This window comes from Ziziphus jujuba, chromosome 2 (assembly GCF_031755915.1).
Source record: "Ziziphus jujuba cultivar Dongzao chromosome 2, ASM3175591v1".
Classification (NCBI taxonomy): domain Eukaryota; kingdom Viridiplantae; phylum Streptophyta; class Magnoliopsida; order Rosales; family Rhamnaceae; genus Ziziphus; species Ziziphus jujuba.
The window spans coordinates 1351945-1373557 of NC_083380.1; the positions used below are offsets into that span (position 1 = coordinate 1351945).

At 31.7% G+C, this 21613-nt stretch overlaps 4 protein-coding genes across 5 annotated transcripts; 1 reads left to right on the forward strand and 3 right to left on the reverse strand.

Moving 5' to 3' along the window:
• Window positions 1-521, reverse strand: LOC107417542 (photosystem II 5 kDa protein, chloroplastic-like). The gene has a single exon (XM_016026151.4). The coding sequence runs from the start codon at window positions 435-437 to the stop codon at window positions 120-122; it is 318 nt and encodes a 105-aa protein (XP_015881637.1). The 5' UTR covers window positions 438-521; the 3' UTR covers window positions 1-119.
• Window positions 522-1002: 481 nt separating this feature from the next.
• Window positions 1003-5622, reverse strand: LOC107417541 (uncharacterized). The gene is made up of 13 exons (XM_016026150.4): window positions 5466-5622; window positions 4440-4678; window positions 4213-4339; window positions 3788-3915; window positions 3624-3693; window positions 3419-3521; window positions 3001-3118; window positions 2728-2809; window positions 2290-2351; window positions 2091-2163; window positions 1908-1988; window positions 1469-1549; window positions 1003-1342 (listed from the first exon to the last, which is right to left on the reverse strand). Exons 2-13 carry the CDS (start codon window positions 4637-4639, stop codon window positions 1175-1177), a joined length of 1293 nt encoding a protein of 430 aa, XP_015881636.2. The 5' UTR covers window positions 4640-4678; window positions 5466-5622; the 3' UTR covers window positions 1003-1174.
• A 343-nt stretch (window positions 5623-5965) lies between these two features.
• Window positions 5966-7880, forward strand: LOC107417543 (protein TAB2 homolog, chloroplastic). Its single transcript, XM_016026152.4, has 5 exons — window positions 5966-6535; window positions 6627-6696; window positions 6909-7080; window positions 7270-7413; window positions 7574-7880. The coding sequence occupies exons 1-5, from the start codon at window positions 6036-6038 to the stop codon at window positions 7831-7833; spliced, it is 1146 nt and encodes a 381-aa protein (XP_015881638.3). The 5' UTR covers window positions 5966-6035; the 3' UTR covers window positions 7834-7880.
• A 578-nt stretch (window positions 7881-8458) lies between these two features.
• On the reverse strand, window positions 8459-14339 carry LOC107417540 (uncharacterized). Of its 2 annotated transcripts, XM_016026148.4 has the most exons (13): window positions 14138-14338; window positions 13677-14022; window positions 13102-13279; window positions 12952-13001; window positions 12540-12632; window positions 12372-12460; window positions 12037-12115; window positions 11709-11791; window positions 11221-11299; window positions 10395-11139; window positions 9763-9816; window positions 8994-9624; window positions 8459-8747 (listed from the first exon to the last, which is right to left on the reverse strand). In XM_016026148.4, the coding sequence occupies exons 1-13, from the start codon at window positions 14167-14169 to the stop codon at window positions 8606-8608; spliced, it is 2601 nt and encodes an 866-aa protein (XP_015881634.3). In that variant the 5' UTR covers window positions 14170-14338; the 3' UTR covers window positions 8459-8605. The 2 variants fall into 2 exon arrangements, with proteins under 2 accessions (XP_015881634.3, XP_015881635.3); XM_016026149.4 differs by lacking the exon at window positions 9763-9816 and having other exon boundaries at window positions 14138-14339.
• Between the last annotated feature and the right edge of the window lie 7274 nt (window positions 14340-21613).

The window sequence follows — 21613 nt, forward strand, 5'->3', positions numbered from 1 at the left end:
TAATAAAAGATAATTGAAATAACTTAGATTACAAGTTCATAAATTAGATTACAGCATTACATTTTCTGATTTCAACCAAATCAATGAAAAAGCACAACTAAACCAAGTTCTTCCCCCTCTCACTTGTGGCAGACCTTTGCTGTTGGCATGGTCACACAAATAGGAGCATACGCTTTCTTGGCTTCTGGGGTACCCGGTTTTGGATCAGCCAAGGCGATCCCAGCTGCCGAGCAAACAGCAGCAGCTGCTGCAGCAAACATAAGGTCCCTCCTTCCATTGTTGGACTCTTTCTTGGTCTCAGAGTTCAAATTCACCTTCTCACCTTCTGCTGCTCCAGCAGCCTTGGCGACAACCAATCTCCGGCTGTTGTTGATCGGTGAGGGGCTGGCAAGGGTTGCGCCACCGAGGAATGAGGCTGTCATGGTGAATGAGGCCATTGCTGCAACGAGAATGGTGGATATTCACTGACTGTTTTCTTGGCTTTCTAGCCTATTTTCTTGCACTTGAAAGTAAATAAATGTAGTGTGGGCAACACAATTTGGAGGGAGGTAAGGCCTTGGGGCCACCCCTTATCTTATCCCAAAAAAATGCCTTAACCAATATGCTATTGCCACGTTTGATATGATAATCTTTGTCAGAATTAGTGGCCTTCAGAATTCCTGATGGTTCTCACTCTTGGGTCGGGAAATCAGGACCTTTAACAGGAGCTTCCTCATTATCTAGCACTCGAGAAATCCTTTAAAAGAGAGGAAAACAAAGGCCTAAAGTTTAAAAGCTATTTTTCTATTGTATTTTGGTTTTCAGGGTACAACTTAAAGAGTTATAGATTCTGGATTTTTGTTGAATCTTAAAACTGATCAACCATTCAAACAAAGGGAAAACTTTGTAAATTACTAGAAATGTATGAACGAAACCGGAAAATAGAAAACAAAAAGAAATCATAAATTTTACCACTGTCAAATATAATGGATCAAGAATGGATAATATAATGACACAGACTAGTCAAGAAAGATACTGAAGGTATTAGCACTTTAATGTCAGTTATCAATTAATATGCCTACAATACAATATTGTTACACCAGCCAAATCCGGCCACGCTACAAAATTGCAATGAATTTGGGTAGACTTGGAAAAATATAGCCATAGAATGTTTGAACTTTCGTACGTATACAAATTAAGCATATAGAACATCTTCTTCGCTTGTTTTGTATTGAGGTGGTAGCATACTATGTATATTAGCAAATGGATCTTCAGAGGCTGGAGGAGGCAGCTCTCCAATAGGTGAATCCATGACGTAGTCGGGAATTGCCACAAGAGTTTCCTCAAAAAATGATTTGATCGTCTGCAAAAGTTCAAAAGCTATCTGAGAAACTTCAAAGAATGATTAGTAACATTGTAACCAGGAATTGTACAATCCTGAATTTGGTCATTTCATTAGAACAAGAATGAATATCAGAATTTCCATTACCCTACAACTCTGGAAAGCAGCATCAGCTTTGCGCTTCCACAAACCATTCCCAGGTTCTGAATGAAAAAAGCTAAGTAAAGGCTGCAGCAGAATTCAAAAATTGATTATGTTTGGCACCAATGGTGTTGTCTATAAATCTAGAATGCAACCAAAAAAATAAATAAATAAATAAAAATAAAAAGGTAGGAAAAAGCATAGGACATAGTAGCAGCTTAAATGGTTCTGTACTTAGACATCAAAGGAGCTCCTTCAATATGTGAAACAAACAATGTGCCATCAAATGCACAATGAACGACACAGGAAACAAACCAAACCATGCAGCAGAATGCGGTAGAGAAAAGGATTACATAGCAAATTACATTGGAGAGAACAGCATTTCAGAGTGTATATTCAATGTCCGTCTAAGAAATATCCAATTAAACCATTTCTTGTTACCAACCTTTATAATATCCCGGACATTTGGTTTGTGTCCATATTTTCCCAACATGGCATCCCCATACACTTGATATTTCTCAAGGATCTTTAAGAGAAAAAGAAAAGTAAAAATTAGCTGTGAATAAAGCTAATAGTTTAGAAAAATTAAAAATATGCATCCATTTAATAGCTGAGTTTGTTACTAAACCTCACGCCGTGTAACACCACTCCTTGGTGCACCATAAATTGCAGCATCAACATGTCCCAAAATCCGCCAAGGGCTGATGTAAAATGGTCAACTTATTTATAATGAAAGGAGTGAAATGTAAAGAAAAGAACGCTTAAAAGCCAAACTAGTCTATAACCATGAGTAAACCAGAAAAATCTAGACTGAAAACTGTACATACTTATTATATGCAGCACGCCCAACCATTACACCATGAGCTCCTGCCCTTCTAGCTGCATGAACCTATAATATAAAATAAGTAAATAACAAGTTATGCTAATATTCACAAATAAATTGAATAATTGAAGTCAATATTATGGGACAACATGAAGCCCTTTTACGGTACAGTAAGTTAACTGTGCATGGCAATAATCCAAAATTTTAATTACAAGTTTATAACCATCAACGCTTTGAAAAGAAACTAAAGTAACCTATGCAAAGACCATATCCGATATCGGTCCCACTACAAAAGCAGGTCCTGGGATCTTAAACAAAGGATATTCACATCAAGGTATATGTTAATAGAATTTATATCTGCCTAGCCTAATCATTCTGTTAATCTGCAGCATTTATTTCATGTCTGGAATTCCTATGTAACTTTGTGCCCAAAAAGGTTCACCTCATCAATACTGTTTATGCCCCCGTTTATTGTAAATCTCAAGTCTGGAAAGTCACGTAGAAGGCCATAAAAATACTCATATCTGCAAGAAAGTAGAATCCAATCAACTATAAGGTACATAATTAGTGAGCTGTGAGCTTAAAATTGTTAATCAAAGCATTTTCAGAATGAAGTCTTGGTTTGAACTAGTAATGGTAAACATTTTTATTGCCATCTTCATTTACATAAAAGCTTAAGCTCACTAAACAAAAAAGAAAAGTTAAGAATACATACTTAAGAGGCGGAATACTTCGATTTTCAGCTGGACTTATGCCATTGAGAAGTGCCTTTCGTGAATGTATTATGAAATGCCTGGTTGGTGATAGAGAAGAAACCTTGTAAATAAAATCACCTGAAAGCAGATGGGAGAGAGGCATGATAAAGTCAGGATACTGTAGTAGAAAAAATCAGGATCTAATATACACACAGGTCCTGTCCTTAGCTCCTTTAGTCCAGATAATTTGAAAGCAAAGCCAAACAAGTTATAGACCCAACACACAAACCAATATATATTATTCTTCATCTATTATCCAGAAGTAGTTCCAGATAATTTCTTTGAAAGAAAAACGGAAAGAAGGAGAAAATTTGGTGTAAAACAGAATCCTAATTTGATACTTTAATAGAACAAGAATGTTCAGAAAAAGGACCTTACAGAGCTCATTATAGGAGTCATGATTATCGACACCAATTCGACATTTAACACTGACAGGGACATCTGTATTGGCAGCAATCACAGACATGGCCTCAGCAACAAACTTTCCTTGCAAAAACCAAATGTCTATATCAGAGCACATTGACAAATGACATCTATATTTAACATTTCTGCACCTACATTATAATCAAAAAAGATATCAAACCTTTGGATCAAGCATTAGACGAACACCAAAGCATCCATGTCCAGCAACTTTTGGACTTGGACATCCACAACTGGCAAATGATAATGGGTTTCAGTTCAATATGGAAACAAAAGAAGCGCCAGAGAGTAGCAGGTAATAATTAAGGAAAAAGGAAGAGTACAAACTTAAAATTGATCTCATCATAGCGGTAAGGATTCGCAAGTGTAGTTGCTTTTGCCAGGTTTTCCAAATTACTCCCACCAATTTGGAGAACGATAGGATGTTGCTCTGGAGAGTATGCCAGGAATCTGTCCTGAAGCAATATAAACAAAAATTAACAAGATGAGTGGTTCTCAATACTTCCCAATCAAATTCACTGATTGAAATTGAAGACTGCAACATATTTAATAAATACTGAACATTAATGAGCTGGAATGAGGAAATTTGAGTGCAAAGAATTACATAATGACAAACTGAAAGCTAATAAAGATCCAAGCCACCGACTCAATTTTCATCCTATATGGTAAACTTGATACAAATTATATATTGCAACAATTAGTAAATAATTCATCTTCAAGCTCCAGAAAACATTATTAGCATTCAAACTTACCAGATTACCCTCCTGATACACAATCGTTTCAGCTGCAAGCATTTCTGTGTAGAGCCATGCATGTTTTGATATCATTCGAGCTAGAGTCCTGTAATGATTATCAGTCCAGTCCATCATAGGAGCAACGCTGCAAACAAACCAGAAACAATGGAATCGTAGCCTTTAGAAACTCACTGTCTAAAGAAAAAGATATTATAGATTCAAATATACAAATAAGCACTACTCACCTAAACCAAGGAGGAAGATAATGTTCAGCACCCATCTCAGCTTTTGTACTCAGTTGATGCTTTTGACCATAAGCAGATATTCTCCTTGGTTTAGTCAAATTTCGGTGAAATATGCTAGATGGAGATCTGCAATGGTGTTTGCGAGAAATAGCATGAACAGGAATTGCTGAAGCTATTGAAGAATGCCTTGTAAATTTCATCTTCCCTCCATTCAGATCACAGCCTGCTCCTTGAGGTACCTGTCCATGAAAACAACTGCATCAAAACGAGAATTGGGATTTTCATTACCCAACTCAAAACCCAATGCAATGGAACACTTGTAAAGCTTTATAATTATACATCACAACCCCTTTTTAGAAACATTTAACAGAGAAAAGCAAAATACACTCTATAAATACAAATCTAACTCGACTTTAGGGAGCATATCTAGTAGGCCAGACCCAAACAAAGGAGTGATGGTTTTAAGACTTGGTTGCCTGCCACGGGGCCCCTTTGAAACCAACTAAGTCAAGCTCAATTACACAAAGCTAAAGTTCTCAAAAGAACCCAATTACAATTACCAAAACAAGCCGAAATTCAATACTTTGCAGCTCGTTGAAAAGACTGTTGCATTGATGCTTCCCTCTCCAAAAATAAAAACATTTTGAATCACGAAATCAAAATAAAACAAATTCCCCGAAATTTTTTTTTCTAGAAACTAATTCTACCATAAACTAGCCAAAACGGAAAACTTGTAAAATAGTCATACACAACCAAATGATTTACATATAACAAAATTAAAAAATAAAAATAAAAATGCCTACTCACCAAAGACTTAATTATATAAATAAAGCAAACAAAACCAAATCTCAAATGGGCCAAAAAAAAATTACAAACAAGCATTCTATTTTATGCTTAAATAATAATAATAAAGAAAAAAAAATACAAAGTTTTGCATATTCATAAAGTTTTTTATATATACCAATACATATATACATATGCATGTACTATCTATATAGATACATATACGTGAGGAATAGGGTTTACAAGGATGGGGAAGAAAGTTGCGGCGACAGCTCCTGCTAAACTCGACGGCCTTTGAGTATATAAAATTGCAGAATTTGGAGCAGGAATTTAGTGTTGCTTTATCCGCGGCAAATTGATTGAACGAAAACAAGAAAGGACATTGTGGGCCGGGCTCTTAGGGCATTTTCGTATTTAAGATGATGATCCAAAATTCCAAAATATATGGAAATTATTTTACCGATTTCTTTATTTTATTTTTTTTCATATATTAATTATTATCCATAAAATCAAACAGAACAAGACAATAACCTCCTATCTCCCATTATAATAAAACAAAAACACGCACACACAAAAAGAAAATGATATTATTTACCCAAAAAAAAAAAAGAAAGAAATGATATTGTATTTTTTTTAATTGGATGTTTAACAAAATAATAATTTATAATATCTTTATTTAAATTGGGCTTGGTCTACCACTGTTTAGGCCCAATTGTATCTTTTATAGGCCCGTTGTGATGAACGGATTTATGTGGCGGACAAATAACTACCACTTCCTCAAAAACTTATCAGTTACTACTGAAGAAAACTTCCATGGCGAGCTTTTGCTTCAACCCCACTAGACTCAGAACCCCAACGGTTCAATCCCATAAATCCATCTCCAACTCCAACTCTCTCGCAAAACCCACCAAAATCTCATACAGTTTCTCCATAAATCACTCAAAAAATTGGCAAAGATTGGAACTTTTTCGACCCAATTCAGTGTCGGAAAGCTCACTTTCTGTTGAGCAAGAAGAAGTGGAATTCGATGATGAAGAAGAGAAAGAAGATCCAACTGCTGAATTGAGCTATCTTGATCCGGAAACAGATCCCGATAGTATTTCTGAATGGGAAGTGGATTTTTGCTCAAGACCCATATTAGATATCAGAGGGAAAAAGGTTTGGGAGCTAGTAGTTTGTGATGAATCTCTGTCTTTACAGTTCACAAAGTACTTTCCTAACAATGTGATCAACAGCATTACTTTGAAAGATGCTCTTGTTTCGATTAGTGATGATTTGGGCGTCCCTTTACCTGATAAAATCCGCTTCTTCAGGTAAATTTTAGCTCAAATATGCAGTTTTCTTTGAGGACTATAAGAATATATTGTTGGGTTTATATGAATGATTCTGTTTAATGGAGTACAGGTCACAGATGCAGACCATTATATCAAGAGCGTGTAACGAGCTTGGTATAAAGCCAGTTCCTAGTAAAAGGGTATGTATGGAATTCTTATTTGCAGTCTTTTTCTTTATAGTTTCTTAGTTTCATAAACAATTTTCTTTCTTTACTGCAATTTCCCATCAGAAAGATTGGGGTTTTGCTAGTAAGTCTGATTATTGGATTATTAGTAACCTGTGTTGAAGTTACAATCTCTGAATCTGCTTAGTTTAGAAAACATTCTTATGATTTGCTTTTGTTTATTTCAGTGTCTGTCACTGCTACTGTGGTTGGATGAACGTTACGAAAGTGTATATACTCGACATCCTGGTTTTCAGAAAGGATCTAAGCCACTTCTTGCATTAGATAACCCTTTCCCAATGGAACTTCCGGAAAATCTTTTTGGGGAGAAATGGGCTTTTGTCCAATTACCATTGTCAGGTACAAAAGTACTAAAGAGCAACTTTAGCCTATTATATTGACAATTACAATTCAATTCTATACTAGAAACCACTATACTAATCTGTTATTTGCTGCTGATATTACATTTAGGAAGAATTGTGGCAAAAAAAGTCTCTTTTTTGAACTATTTCTCATTTTATATACTAACTTTGAGTCTCCTGTTTTCAGATGTAAAGAAGGAGGTCTCATCCTTAGAAACAAAACTTGTATTTGGTGCAAGTTTAGACTTGGATTTACTGGGAATTGAACTTGATGAAAACACACTTATTCCAGGACTAGCTGTTGCTTCTTCACGTGCTAAACCATTAGCAGGTAACTTTTATACATCGATGATGTTATTTTTCTTGTGCAAATGATAATTTTGCTCATACAATTTGAAGTTTGGATATTCTTACAATCTTTCTGTTCCTTGAACAATTGTGTGCTATTCCTATTTTCAATTAACAAGCTCCATTTTTATGTTCTGTTGCAGCTTGGATGAATGGATTGGAAGTGTGCTCCGTAGAAGTTGATGTATCCAAGGCAAGCTTGATTCTTTCAGTTGGTATTTCTACGCGTTATGTCTATGCTAGATATAAGAAAACCCCAACGACAACAAATGAAGCCGAAGCTTGGGAAGCAGCTAAGAAAGCTTGTGGAGGTTTACACTTCCTTGCTATACAGGAAGAGTTGGATTCTGATGATTGTGTTGGGTTCTGGCTTCTACTAGATTTACCACCTCCACCTGTATAATTTTAAGAATTTCTCAAATAAAAAGTTTACTATATCAATTTCTTTTCTCTCTCTCTCTCTCTCTCTATATATATATATATATATATATTAATTTTTCCATTCTTCCAGCAACGAAGGCTATAGCTTATTTTCATTTGGGAGTAGGACATGTTGATATATTTAGCAAAACAGTGTTGTAAACTGAAAATGGAATTCGTTCCATGAACCAAAGGTACCACACAAATGTCTTTTAACTTGAACAACAAACCCATTTTCAGATAATAACTTTTCTTAACATTTAACCAAATTATTTCCAACTTCTAGTTTTTTAATGTGAACATATATTTAGGTTGTTTGCTATTTTCTTATTTTCTCAATCATACCTATTTCTACTTTTTATCTTTTTTAATGACCTATCTTCTATGTACTACAAAGTTCTACTCTTCAACCACTTAAGCACTTATTTTCAATTTTAATTCGCATCGCATTCCTCATTTTCTTTTATAAAATTACAAATTTTCATAGGAAAAAAAAAATGATTATCCACGTTACTTGATGAAAAAATTGATTAATTGACATCACATTCAAGAGAGTGTAAAAGCCGTGAAGGGCTTTCTTCAAGCCAAACATTCTAACCACCTTCAAATCAAAGGAAGAAAAATAAATTTAAATATATCGTTGACATAAATTAATTAATATTATTTATATAAAGGAAAAAAACTACATAAGCCCCTTTTTTCCTCTCGCCTATGGCCATAAATAAAGTTTGTCCAGCCATGGAATCTTCCAGCCTTTATGTTCTAGATCTCTTCTGCTTTTGAGATACAAATCGAACACCTTGCTTCCCAAGTTCCAGAGTTTTTACTCTACCGTCATCTAAATTAACAGATAAGGTTGATGTGCCTTCAATTAGGTCAGAAACCACGCCCTTATGCCTGGATAAACAATTAAAACAAAACAAATCAATCCATAATGCACCAACATCAACCTCCAGACAACCCAAAAAACTGAAAACAAAAGCATGCTTTCTGTAGCTAGCTAGATTGAAAAAATTACCGCCAGGAGTTCATCCTTCGAAAAAAAATGCACTAGAGGTGGTATTTTTCTAATTCAAAGAAACCTTTGGTGTAAAAAGATTTTAACATGCTATCGATGAAATTCTTCTAAAGAAAAAAACTCACCACGAGTTATCAGATGACTGCTGAACTTCAACTCGCTTTCCAATTGCATCTTTACCCAACTTTTTCAATATCCAGTTAGCATCCATAATCTCATCCATTAAATTGTCTTGTTGTGATTGTGAGGCATCATCATCTTCACTGAGAGATATTTTATCAATAAATGATGATGACCGCTTTCGTTTTGACCTCTGGCCCTTGATAGAACTTTTTTCTTCCTCCTGTAGAGGAGAATTCTGATTTTCAACATTAGGCTTCTTAAATTTAAACTTCAGCAAAGGTTTGGAATCTTTGGGCAAAGAATGTGAAACAGGTGTATGGCCAGAGTCGTCAATGTTTTCAACAGACACATCAGGTCTACTTTCTGATTGTTTGCCTGAATATACCCTGTCACTTCTTAAAACAGGGGCATCACCTAGAGGCCCAACTGCAGCTGTGCTTCCTTCAATGCTTCGTTTCCCTGATAAAGTTTGTGAATGCTCTGGCATAGTAATTTCATATGCATCAGCACTTCTCCCTTGACCAGATTTGCTGGAATCAGAAATTCCTGATCTAATTTTTCCCAACTTAATAAAATTCCCTTCTCTTCCAGCAACCTTCAAACCCTTTAATTGACCAGAGTTATCATTTCTGTCTGCAAATAGCAGAAAATCCCAAAAATCACATTAACAATATCAAAATACATATATAACAACGTAAGATACTATTAATGAACGAGATAACAGAACAATATTTTTCCCATAAGAGCAGAGAACAAGTGTAATTCAACTACCATCAACATGTTTAGCAGAGCCATCATGTCTATGACGACTTGTGTCTTCACTGCCTGCTCATAAATATGAACCACACATATCAGAAAGAGGGAGGGAGGGGAAGAGAGAACAATAAGTGATCTTTTTTCTGAAATTTAAATATGTAATATAAAACAAAAGATATAGAAACAAATATTATCCACCCATGCATTTATACTGTAATCATCAATAATGGTAAACCAAAAACCCCTTTGAACTTAATGCTTAAGACTCAAGAGAAACAGCTCAGGAAGTATGAGCGCACAAAACTAGCATTCAGATACTGACTGCCTAATACAGTTTCTGTGTCATAGATGTGTCATTAATTGGCATTTCTCTCTGAAGCATACATCAAGTGAAAAGGCAACAAAATTACTGTTATCGGCTAATTTGTAACTAAAGATGCTCCAGAAAAGAAATAATAAAACTAGAATAATGAAACTCATACAGCTCTATGATTTTCTTATGATATGCTAAATATCCAATTTCCTTCAAATTCTTAGAAAAGAAGTGATACTTGTCACCCCTTTTTATGATAAACTTGTAACTATCTCTGGTGACGACACTAATAATAGTAAGTAGAATAAAGTTAAAAATCATAGAGATGATATACCATTGGATGCCACCAAATCTTGTTCCCTTTGGCCAGTTGAAGCATCAGATCTTGGGGAGTTGGTTACATTTATTTTTCGTGCACCTAAATTTATCACTAGCTTCTTTCCTTTCACAGGCTTTGACTTCCCAGCATGCTTTCCAGAATCCTCTCCACTATCCAAATCATTAGATTTGCTATTCTTGATTCGAACCACTCTGGAAGTCCTATCTTCATCACTCACCATTACCTCGTCAACAAACTTATGTTTCAAAACCCCTGGCTGGTTAATAGAGCAAATCTCTTCCGTTTGACTCTGACTTCCAGCAATTGGTGAAGAACATGTATCAGGTACCTCATTTCCATAAGACTGCACTCCATCATTCTTCTCATGACCCAATCTATAACCAAAAGATTGGGTATCTTTGTGTCCTTCAAAACTCTGGCTCGGCTCTGTATTACCACCTATTGATCCCTGATATCCTTTCTTCTTAACAGACACTTTACTGTAAGATTTCTTCCCATAATCCTTATTCTTTTTTGGTGATTTATCAACCATCCCTTTCAAAGATAACTTTAAGGAACGTCCAAATTCATTCTTCGATACCACAGGACCACTTTCTTCATCGTCTGAATAAGGAGAAATAGAAAAAATATCTTCTTGAGTTGGCAACCCAGCAGCAGCCCTCAAGCTTGCAATTAGATCTCGATCAGCTTTGTCTCTTCTCCTCCATAGTTCTTTTACTGCATCCTCAAGATCCTTGACCTGGCACAATAAAATTTTACATATTGGAAAAAAACTAAAATGTAATGATCAATTGCAAAGATAATCTAAATTTTTGCAGACCTGATAACACTCTCCACGACATGTGGCACACTTGTACTGAAGATTTCCATCCACTTGAAATTGCAAATATTTCTCATCGCTGCAAAATAAATAATCTAAAATTAACAAATGTTGTGGGATAAACTCATCTTCAATAAAGGTCGAAATAGAGCATAGAACATGAACATCACCTTTAACTAATAAGTTAAGTTTCTAGTCAAAATAAATAAACAAATACTGAAGTAAATTTTGGTTCCTTGTGAGCATAAAAAGTACTAGAATGCATGCATTCAACCAAGGTCCATTACTATTCTGCTTCACCAAAAAATCATGCAACATTTACTCCATGGTAATGACTCTCACAGGTAGTCTTTTATGTAACACCAACTTCTGATATAATAGCATAGTAAAAGCATATCAAGTATCAACAGCCTTCCATTTTAGTTGCTGAACAAACAATGTAAAGACCACTGGTAATAGCATGATAGGAAAAATAAGACAGGAATAACCTGATTCCATCACACTGGCAATGCACCCAGCGCTGGCAAACATCACAGCAAACCATTGGTGTTGACTCTGAATCTCTATAAACCTACAAAGTTTTCCAATAGATACAGTCAACAGTTTTTTCTGTTATCCTTTATATGTGAGTCTGAACACAATGTAATATATACATTCCCACTGCAGAGGGAGAGAGAGAACAGATTGCAACATGTTTAAGAGAAAAGACCCAGCATTTAAGTTATAAATTCTCACGAGCTCATTTCAAAACACGGCCAAAATAATAAAGCATTCAACTGATACGTAAACAAACATCCACGGCGAAGTAGTCAATACCTTCAAACAAACAGGGCAGTAGTTCCCTTTCACAAACAATCTTCCACATGCATCACAGCAAGTGTATCCCAGAAACCACCTGTCAGTTTTGAAAATAAATGGTGAATCCATACCCCTATAGCAAAGCAGATGCAGGTAGACTGATAAAATAATGTCTCAAGAATGTGGTCTGCCAGAATTGAAGAAAATAGAAAAGCAGACAAAAGATATGGCATTTTTCTTATGCTTTATATATGTTCTATCAGCTATCAGCCAGCCAACAAGAAAAATCATCTAAAAGTATCAAGGATAAATCAAAGACAGATTTACAGGCAACCTTAGATATTATCAAATACCTGACACTTAGGCCATTTCCTGGGACATTGGAGCCACAGCTGTGGCACTTTGTATGTTTGGGGCACAAATAAGGTCCAGAGCTAACATTCTGCAATATCCATCAACAAACATGAAAATTTTTTTTTGACTAGAATAAAATCCGCACAAATATGCAACGCAAAACCTACCTTATGTGATGGATGCTGGCAGTAACAATGGTAAGCACCATCACACCTTTTACAGAACATAAATTTGTTAGGATCTCCAGTTCTTCGACAGACCTGGAGAAAGAAAAAGGTGCTGAGTGTAAGAATTTAAGCCAGGAGCACCTTCATAGTTGACTGCATATGAAAAGTTGCCCCCTCTATGACCCTTAAGTTCATAAACTATGTGCCAGTAACATGAAGGGGAAGCATATCTCATCCAATACTAGCAATATGTGCATTTGAACCTTTTTTCTTATAAAAAAGTAAAACATCAAGATCTAGGTGTAAAACGTCTTCTAGGCCAACAACAATAATGGAAAATATGAGAAATATGAGGTTTCAAGCATGAATAGAACTGAGAGCAAGATTGAACTAGTATCAACTGACTTAATACCTCGCAAATTCGGCAAGAGGGGCATGTCCATGAACTCCAATGAAAGAGATCTGAAAACAAGCAGTTCCTGGTAAAAGAACTATGGAGGAGAAGAGACAAAGCTTACAGTGTAAACAAGAGGGGCATGTCCATGAACTCCAAATAGCTTACCTCTATGTTGAGCCCAACTTTTCAAGCAGTTCCTGTGGTACTTCTTGCCACAACTTTTGCAAGAAAGCATCCTTCTTGCTCTCTCACTTCCCTCATTCTCACCAAAAAAACATATCCGGCACATAACATTAACATTGGATTGACCCTGCTCTTCCCCCGCAGAACCTCTTGAAACATCCTGATATAGGCAAAGCAGCAGAAGGGGAGACAAATATCAAACAAAACATAAATGAGCATTTTTTACATGATAAACTATAAGTTGAATACGTTGCACTCAGGCTATAGCAAACCAAAATAACCTCAAAATCTATCAAATATTGTCTTTAACACTCAAGTACTACCAAAAAGTTAAAATATTTCAAGAAATAATCTTCCTAACGTCAAATAATCATAAATCTTAAATGCCATTTTACACAGGCTAGAAATTCTACAAATTTTCCACATAATACGCTACAAATAGTTCAACAACACACAAATCACAAAGCTACTAGAAAAGAAAACGAACATCAAAACCAGCATTGCATATCGTTCAATCTAGCAAAAAGACAAAAAAAAAAAATTTGAAAGAATCTCACCGCCAAGTCACCGGACTCAAAGCGGCGAGCATAGTCCTCAGCCGCAACCATAGCAGCAGCTGCCTTACGCTGCAGGGCGGCGCGCTTGTTCTGCGCCGACATAGCCAAGGCGGCTTCCTCATCGACCCCATCGGCGACCACCGGAACAAGCGGTTGAGGTGGCGGCGGAGGAGGCGCAACTCTCGGAACGGCAACCTGAACTGTCCCTTTCTCCTCCCGAACCCTAATTCCCCAAGGGTCTTTGAGAAACTCCTCAACTTTGCGAACTTCTTCGAGGAAGTCATTCTTGGATTTCGCAGTCCCAAGGCTCCGGGGAAACCCTAAGGGACAGAAACAGATTCGGCGACTGCAAAAACACACAGAACGAAAGCGAATGAGTTTGGGAGCCGAGAAAACGGAGAGAAAAAGAGAGGGAAAATAAGAAAAGAGGTTTTAGAGACGAAGAGAGAGGGACTTTGTACCATGTAATTGGGCAAGCGACGTGAAATGCCATATTGAGGGAGAAGATTTTGATTTGAATTTTTTTGGGTGTGTGATTTTAGGGATCGTTCGCAAAAAAATTTTACTTTGAAAATAATAAAAATTATAAATTTATTATAAAAAAAAAATTTATTTAAAAAAGTAATAATAAATATAGTAGTGGTTATATGGTAATACGATAGCCAAGATTTCGTTCGTTAAGCGTTTAAATGGGGAAAGACACAGAGAAATAAAGAGAGAGACAAAGAAAGGCTTCGGGGTTTATTTTTAATTTTGACGTTATCCAGGGACTTTCTCTGGAAATTTTATATTTTCCTATTTCGCAAATAAAAATAACCGCTTTTGATTTTCCTTTTTTTTATTTTTTTATTTTTTTATTTTTTATTTTTTATTTTTTTACGTTTCACTTATCGCTTGGCTCTACGGCTTTGAAATTATTTTTATTAGTTTTAGATTGAAATATTTTTATCATTTTTATGGACAAATTTATGTTTTTCTTTTTTCTAAAATAAAAAGTAATGGATACTTTTTTAATATAATACCGGACTAGTTTAATTTTCTTTTTTTCTTTTTTGATTTTCAAGTTTAAAAGTTATTCAAAGTTAAAATAATCATTTTTAAAATAATTTAAAAAATGTAGAAGCAATGCTGTCAATAAATATTTATCAAATGCACAATATAAGATGAGATGAGACCAAATTATACGGTGTATGATTTTTTGAGAAAGGAAAATTTATATGGTGTAACACTTATATATACATATATATATATATATATATGTATTACCAAAATTGCTAATATGACATTAAAATTTTCAATACTTTCCAGGTTGAATTTGTCTGGTAAAATAACTTTAATGGAAGTCTGAGAATTACACATCCATATCACCAAAGATGATGAAAAATAGTGAAGCCTAACCAACAAAATTAAAGATTTATTATGTTAGGATCACAACTAAAACTTAAAAAATAAAATGTACATTTTATTGCGCATATTTCAAACTCATATTTATCAAAATGTTCGTAAAATTTCAAGATCTTTGTTTAAATTATTTTAATTGTTTGATATTTAGAGTTTTAAAAGTTCAAAATAAAAATATTCTAAAAGTTTAAGGTCCAAATTTTTCAAAATATTAATAATTTTCCAAAATCTTTTAAACATTACGAGATGTTTCTAATTTCTCAAAAATCGTTATTTAAAAGTACTTGTTTTAATTTTTCGAAATATTTGTTTTAAATTATTTGGATATTTAGAGTTTTAAAAGTTGAAAATAAAGTATTCTAAAAGTTTAAGGTTTAAAATTTTCAAAATATTTTAAATTTAACAAAACATTTCTAATTTCTCAGAATCTTTGTTTTAAACCATTGTTTTTTTTTTAAATAAAATCTTCTAGAGATTTAGAGTTTAAAAGTAAATTTTCCAAAATCATCATTAAAAATTATTTTTATAAAAATTTTTGATATTTAAAAATTTTTAATGGACAAAATAAAATATTATAAAACTTTGGGATTAAAATTTCTCAAAATGTTATAATTTTTCAAAATCTGATTTAAAGCCATTTTGTAACAAATCCTCTTGACAATTAGAGACTTAAAGTAAATTTTCCAAAACCATCATTTCAAATTATTCTTATAAAAATCAGCTTAATATTTAAAGATTTAACAGATAAAAAGTATTCTAAAAGTTCAAGATTTAAATTTCTCAAGATGTTTATAATTTCAGAAAATGTTTGTGATTTACCAAATTAATATTTGTTTTAAATCATTATATCAAATTTTCTTGAGATTTTTAGAGTTTTAAAGGTTAAAATAAAAATATTCTTCTGATTTTCTTGAATTAATAAAGGCCATTAAACTTTCAAAATTAATGTTTAGAAAGGTTTAACATTCTCAAAACTAGTTTAATTATTAAAGTCCAAACTTCTCAACATATTAGTAGTTTAGTTTCTCCTCTCCAAAGTGTTGCAACAGGAACAAAGTAAACTGCCTTCTAGGCTATTGTTGTCGACAAGTTCATGAATATTAGTGTACATTGGATGCAAGGTTTAAAAAATTGATATCGGTAAAAATATCGAAAATTTAAAATATGAAAATTTTCATAAAAATATAGAAAATATCGAATATCGATAAAAAATTATAAAAAATGATGAAAATGTTTATTGAAACTTTAAAATTAGCTTATTTAATCTATCATTTATCAAATTGATTATAAAACTTGCTAAAATATTGAATGGATGTTATATTCTTCTAAGTGAATTGATTTATAATAAACATTAATGACCATAGATGAATTATTGTTAATAAAAATATATCAAAAAATACATATATGATAAAATTATTTATTAACTAAAATATATAGAATAATTATTATAATTACGTTGTAGTTCATAAACGTCATCTTAATATCGCGTAAAACTTCTGAGTGGTTGAAAATCATTGGTTTCCTCCTCATTTTGATTTTGATGTGAAATATGAGAAATAGTTATGAAAAGATGTATTTCCTTGATAATTTCTTGTTGTGACATCTTTGTTATAGATTTCTCTTTACGTATATATTCTTTTTCAACAGCACTGAATATTTAACCTGCATTTCTATTCCCATGATTTTCATCTTGTGTTACACTTGTGTAATATTGTTCACAAGTAAATGGGCTTAATTCAGCTTCTTGAATTGGTGATTCCATTTAGTCACTACCTCTTCTAATTTCTAATTCAAATAATTTATTGAAGTTATCTTCATCATCATTGGAGCTAGAATGACTATTAAAAGTCTCAAATTGTGAATGTGTACTATCTGATGGAGCTGAAGCACTAATAGTTCTAGTTTGCTCTCTTATAAGCCTTTGAAATGAATCACCATTATTAGAATTTACTTTTTCAGCAATCATTTTTTGAACATTTATTCCCTCTTTTTCAGCTTGTTGAACAATTTTTGGATCATGATTCTCTTTATGATTATCTAAATGAACATCTCTAATACATTGGTACATTTGGTTGCCCTCTTCATCATCATCTTCCATTATAGTTTCAAATATTATTGTTAGATCCAAATCTTGATGAATTTCTTCTTCAGCTTCCATATCCTTCAACTTGATTTTCATATTATAATAATAATAGACTAGTTTTGCTTATATCACTAAATGTTTAAAAAGCAATTAAAAGGTAAAAAAAAATTATCAATGAAGTTAATTTGATAAAAAAATTTACTAAATATCAATAATATTTATGAATTTTTTAACAAAAATAAAAAAATTTCATAGATATTTTCGAAATTTCAGAAATTTCCATGAAAATTATAGATTTTTTAACCAAATCGTTAAGGATTTGATGTGGATATTTGGCAAAATTTTAGAAATTTCGGTGAATATTATGGAAGTTTTATCCATTTTCATTTTGAACCTAAATTTTATTTTGACCCCTTCAAAAAATAAAAATATCGAAGAAATTTCGAGAAAATATCAGATATTTTCAACCTTGATTGAATGTAAGATTGTCCGAAATTCGTTTGCTTGTTTTGCATACAAAACCTCAATTCCCAACAAAAATAATCTAAACTTTTTGGATAATAAGAATTATTATATGGAATAACTTGTACCCAAAACAACATTTTCTAATTAGCTAAATACATTCTCTAAACATATTGCTTTTATTTTTATAATCAATCAAACAAAAAAGAAAAATTTTCATTTAAGAATGACACAAAATTATTTTAAAACTCCATTATAGATTCTTGTATAGTTATTATACTATTGACTATGGTTAAATATTTTTATAATGTGCGAAAAATGGTTTTAAACTTCTTTTTTTTTTTTTTTTAATAATGTACAAGTAATGGCTTAGCCCCTTAGCATATTTTTCTGGCTTGGCCCTTACTTCTTCTCATGTTTATGTAGAAGTTAGAATTTCAAACTCTTATTTATCAAAATGTATATAAATTTTCAAGAACTTTTTTTTAGATTATTTTTATAAAATTACTTTGATATTTAAAGTTTTAAAGTTCAAAAATAAAGTATTCTAAAAGTTTAAAGTCCAAAATTGTCAAAATGTTAATAACTTTCCAAAATCATTTAAATGTTACAAAATATTTATAATTTCTCAAAATCTTTGTTTCAAACCAATTTTTAATGGATTTAAAAATTTAATGGATTTTAAAACTTCAAGATTAAATTTTTTTAAAATGCTTATAATTTCTCAAAGTCTTTGTTTTAAATTACTTTTCTAAAATTATTTTTATATTTAGAGTTTTAAATTCAAAATAAAGTATTCTAGATCTGAAAGTTTAAGATCCAGAATTCAAATGTTAATAATTTCCCAAAATCTTTAAAACTTTTACAAAATGTTTATAATTTTCTCAAAATGTTTGTTTAAAAACATTTTTTTATCAAATCTTCTTGAGATTTAGAATTTTAAAGTGAAATTTCCAAAATGACCGTTTGAAATTATTTTTAAAAAATTCATTTTGATTTTTAAACATTTAACGGACAAAATAAAGTGTTCCAAAAGTTCGATATTAAAATTTATAAAATGTATATAGATTATCGAAATCTTTGTTTTAAACTAATTTTATAAAATTATTTTGAAATGTATATAGATTATCAAAATCTTTGTTTTAAACTATTTTTGTAAAATTATTTTGATATTTTGAGTTTTAATTTCAATAAAGTATTCTAAGAGTTTATGGTCCAAATTTCTTAAAATGTTAGTAATTATACAAAAACTTCTAAATTCTATAAAATGTTTATAATTTCTCAAAATTTTTATTTAAAACCATTTTTTTAGTCATAACTTCTTGGTATTTAGAGATTTAAATTTAAATGTCCAAAAGCATTGTTTTGAAATTATTTTTATAAAAATCATTTTTATATGTAAAGATTTAAAGGACAAAATAATGTGTTCTTAAAGTTTCTCAAAATGTTTCTAATTTCTTAAACTATTTGTTTTAAATTAGTTTTGCAAAGTTGTTTTTATTAGAGTTTTAAAAGCACAAAACAAAGTATTCTAAAAGTTTAAGGTCCAAATTTCTAAAAATATTAGTAATTTCCCAAAATTTTACAAAATGTGTATGATTTCTTGAAATCATTGGTTAAAATCATATTTTTTTCAAATCTCTTGATTCAGAGTTTTAAAGTAAATTTTCCAAAATCATTTTGATATTTAAAGATTTAATGACAAAATAAAGTATTCTAAAAGTTTAAGATTAAAATTTCTCAAAATGTTTATAATTTCTAAATATCTTTTTTTTTAATTACTTTTGTAAAATTATTTTGATGTTTACAGTTTTAAAGTTCAAAATAAAGTATTCTAAAAGTTTAAGGTTTAAAATTCTCAAAATGTTAATAATTTCCCAACATCTTATAAATCTTACAAAATGTTTATAATTTCTCAAAATCTTTAACCTAAACCATTTTTTTTATCAAATCATCTTGAGATTTAGAGTTTTAGAGTAAATTTCCCAAAATAAGCGTTTTGAAATTATTTTTACAATAATCATTTTGATATTTAAAGACTTAAGGGACAAGCTAAAATATTTTGAATGCTCAAGATTAAAATTTCTCAAAATGTTTATAATTTCTCTAAATCCTTGTTTTAGATTATTTTTGTAAAATTATTTTGATATTTAGAGAGTTTGAGAAATTTTATAAATTCAATAAAGTTTAGAATAAGAGTATTGTAATGGTTTTCTTAGATTAATAAAGGCGATTAGACTTTCAAAATTAATATTTAGAAAGGTTTATTTTATTTTTTATTTTTATCAAAACTAGTTGAATTATGCCAAAAAAAAAAAAAAAAAAACAAAAAAACTAGTTTAATTACATGGTCCAAATTTCCCAACGTGTTAGTTTCCAAAAATGTTCATGATTCCCAAAATGTTTGTAATTGTTAATCTGACTTTAGATTATATGCATGAACAACAGCATAATGAATTGCCTTCTAGGCTGCTATTGTTGAGCTGTAACATTGTCTGAAACTGCATTGCCAAACTGGTTGCTTGCCAAACTTTAAGAAGCTGCTGATTCATTTGCTTGTTTTTTGTACAAACCCCCAATTCTCAACCAAAACATCTTAACCTTTTCATACAATCAAAATCATTATATGAATCTTGTACCCAAAAAGAAAATTACCTTTTAATATTGATCAAACAAGAAAGGTTCTTTCACTGTTTATTGCATATAAACTAAACAAGGACCAAAGATTAGCTAGTTAATGTACCAATGAGTCTCAAATATCTCCGAAGGAACATATAAGAGCCTATAAAACAAAAGTTGCGTATGCAAGAAGTCTGTGATCTTAGTCTTAGTGGGGATTCAGTTTAACTTTGCAAAATAAACTAGTCAATAAATTGCAGCTGCTATGTTTCCTTAAATTTGCTTATTGAAATAAGAAAATTTGTATCTTTTTTGTAATCAAAGTAATATGAATTGATAATAGTCCCAATCAATCACAATCCTCACAGAAAATACAATTTTGAAACGAAAAATCAATCATATTTGACATTTGGAATTCTAAATTATGTTCAAAGAATAAATCATTGCCTCTAATAACTTTATATTACAAGGTATTGATTTTTTGCATCCTCAAGGAAAAGACAATTTCATTTCTTCAGCGAGACAAGAAAGTCGAGGCAGAGAGAATTAAAGAAGGAAACTCACAAGGAAAATAGAGTTGATGAAAACTCACAGGGAAAACAGAGTTGATGAGAGGTCAAAACACGCAAAAACTAATTCCACCATTCACGAGCATGAAGAAATCCAACAAGTTTAAAGCTACTTTTCCTTCTTTTTTTTTCTTTTTTTTTTTTTAAAAAAAAAAAGGAAGAAAATCCTTCTCTCTTTAATTTCCACCTTCTCAAACTTGTGATCAAATTTCATGGTTTGATTTTCCTTTGCATGTTGGTAAGTGCCACAGCCAATTCTTCACCTTTGGTTTTCCTAGGTGAGTTAATGGCTGCCATCGATTGCTTTGTTTGTTTAACGAGAAAATGTAGGACACTAGGAAAGTAAGCCATCCAAAAGGGTACTGGTGAAACCCAAAAAGAAACAAACAGAAATGTTTTGTTTGTTACCTTCAGATTTTTGTTGGTAGATTAAGTAAGATTTTGATGAATAACGTTGGCATGTACAATAATTTTGTCAATAAAAAAGTACCAAATATTATGCTTTTTTATTTTTGTTAAATGTATCAAATATTAGCTGCTTTGCTAGTTTTAATGTTTGTTTTATAGCCTTTGATGCTAAAAAAGTAGTATTTGCCATGCAATATTTTGTCTAGGTAATCCTGCTTTTTCTTTTTTTCTTTTTTTTTTTCTTGGGGTATTATTTTATCAATAGCTGTAAATAAAGTATGACAAAGTTATAACTATTCAATTATCCAGTTTGTTGTTACCAATTAGGAAAAAAAAAAAAAAACTAAAAATATATATGAACAAATTTCTCCATTATATAATTAGTCCTAGATAAT

Bases quoted from the DNA above. Each gene is read 5' to 3' on its own strand.
- LOC107417541 (XM_016026150.4), bottom strand. From the start codon at position 4,639: ATGAAATTTACAAGGCATTCTTCAATAGCTTCAGCAATTCCTGTTCAT. The intron at 2,810-3,000 runs GTATGTATTCTT...ACTTTCTTGCAG, and splicing joins CGAAGTATTCCGCCTCTTAA to ATATGAGTATTTTTATGGCC. The intron at 2,164-2,289 runs GTATGTACAGTT...ATTTTACATCAG, and splicing joins GGGCGTGCTGCATATAATAA to CCCTTGGCGGATTTTGGGAC.
- LOC107417543 (XM_016026152.4), top strand. From the start codon at position 6,036: ATGGCGAGCTTTTGCTTCAACCCCACTAGACTCAGAACCCCAACGGTT. The intron at 6,697-6,908 runs GTATGTATGGAA...TGTTTATTTCAG, and splicing joins AGCCAGTTCCTAGTAAAAGG to TGTCTGTCACTGCTACTGTG. The intron at 7,081-7,269 runs GTACAAAAGTAC...TCCTGTTTTCAG, and splicing joins TGTCCAATTACCATTGTCAG to ATGTAAAGAAGGAGGTCTCA.
- LOC107417542 (XM_016026151.4), bottom strand. From the start codon at position 437: ATGGCCTCATTCACCATGACAGCCTCATTCCTCGGTGGCGCAACCCTT.
- LOC107417540 (XM_016026148.4), bottom strand. From the start codon at position 14,169: ATGGCATTTCACGTCGCTTGCCCAATTACATG. The intron at 12,116-12,371 runs GTATTTGATAAT...CAAAACTGACAG, and splicing joins GGAAATGGCCTAAGTGTCAG to GTGGTTTCTGGGATACACTT. The intron at 11,300-11,708 runs GTTATTCCTGTC...TTTATTTTGCAG, and splicing joins TGCCAGTGTGATGGAATCAG to CGATGAGAAATATTTGCAAT.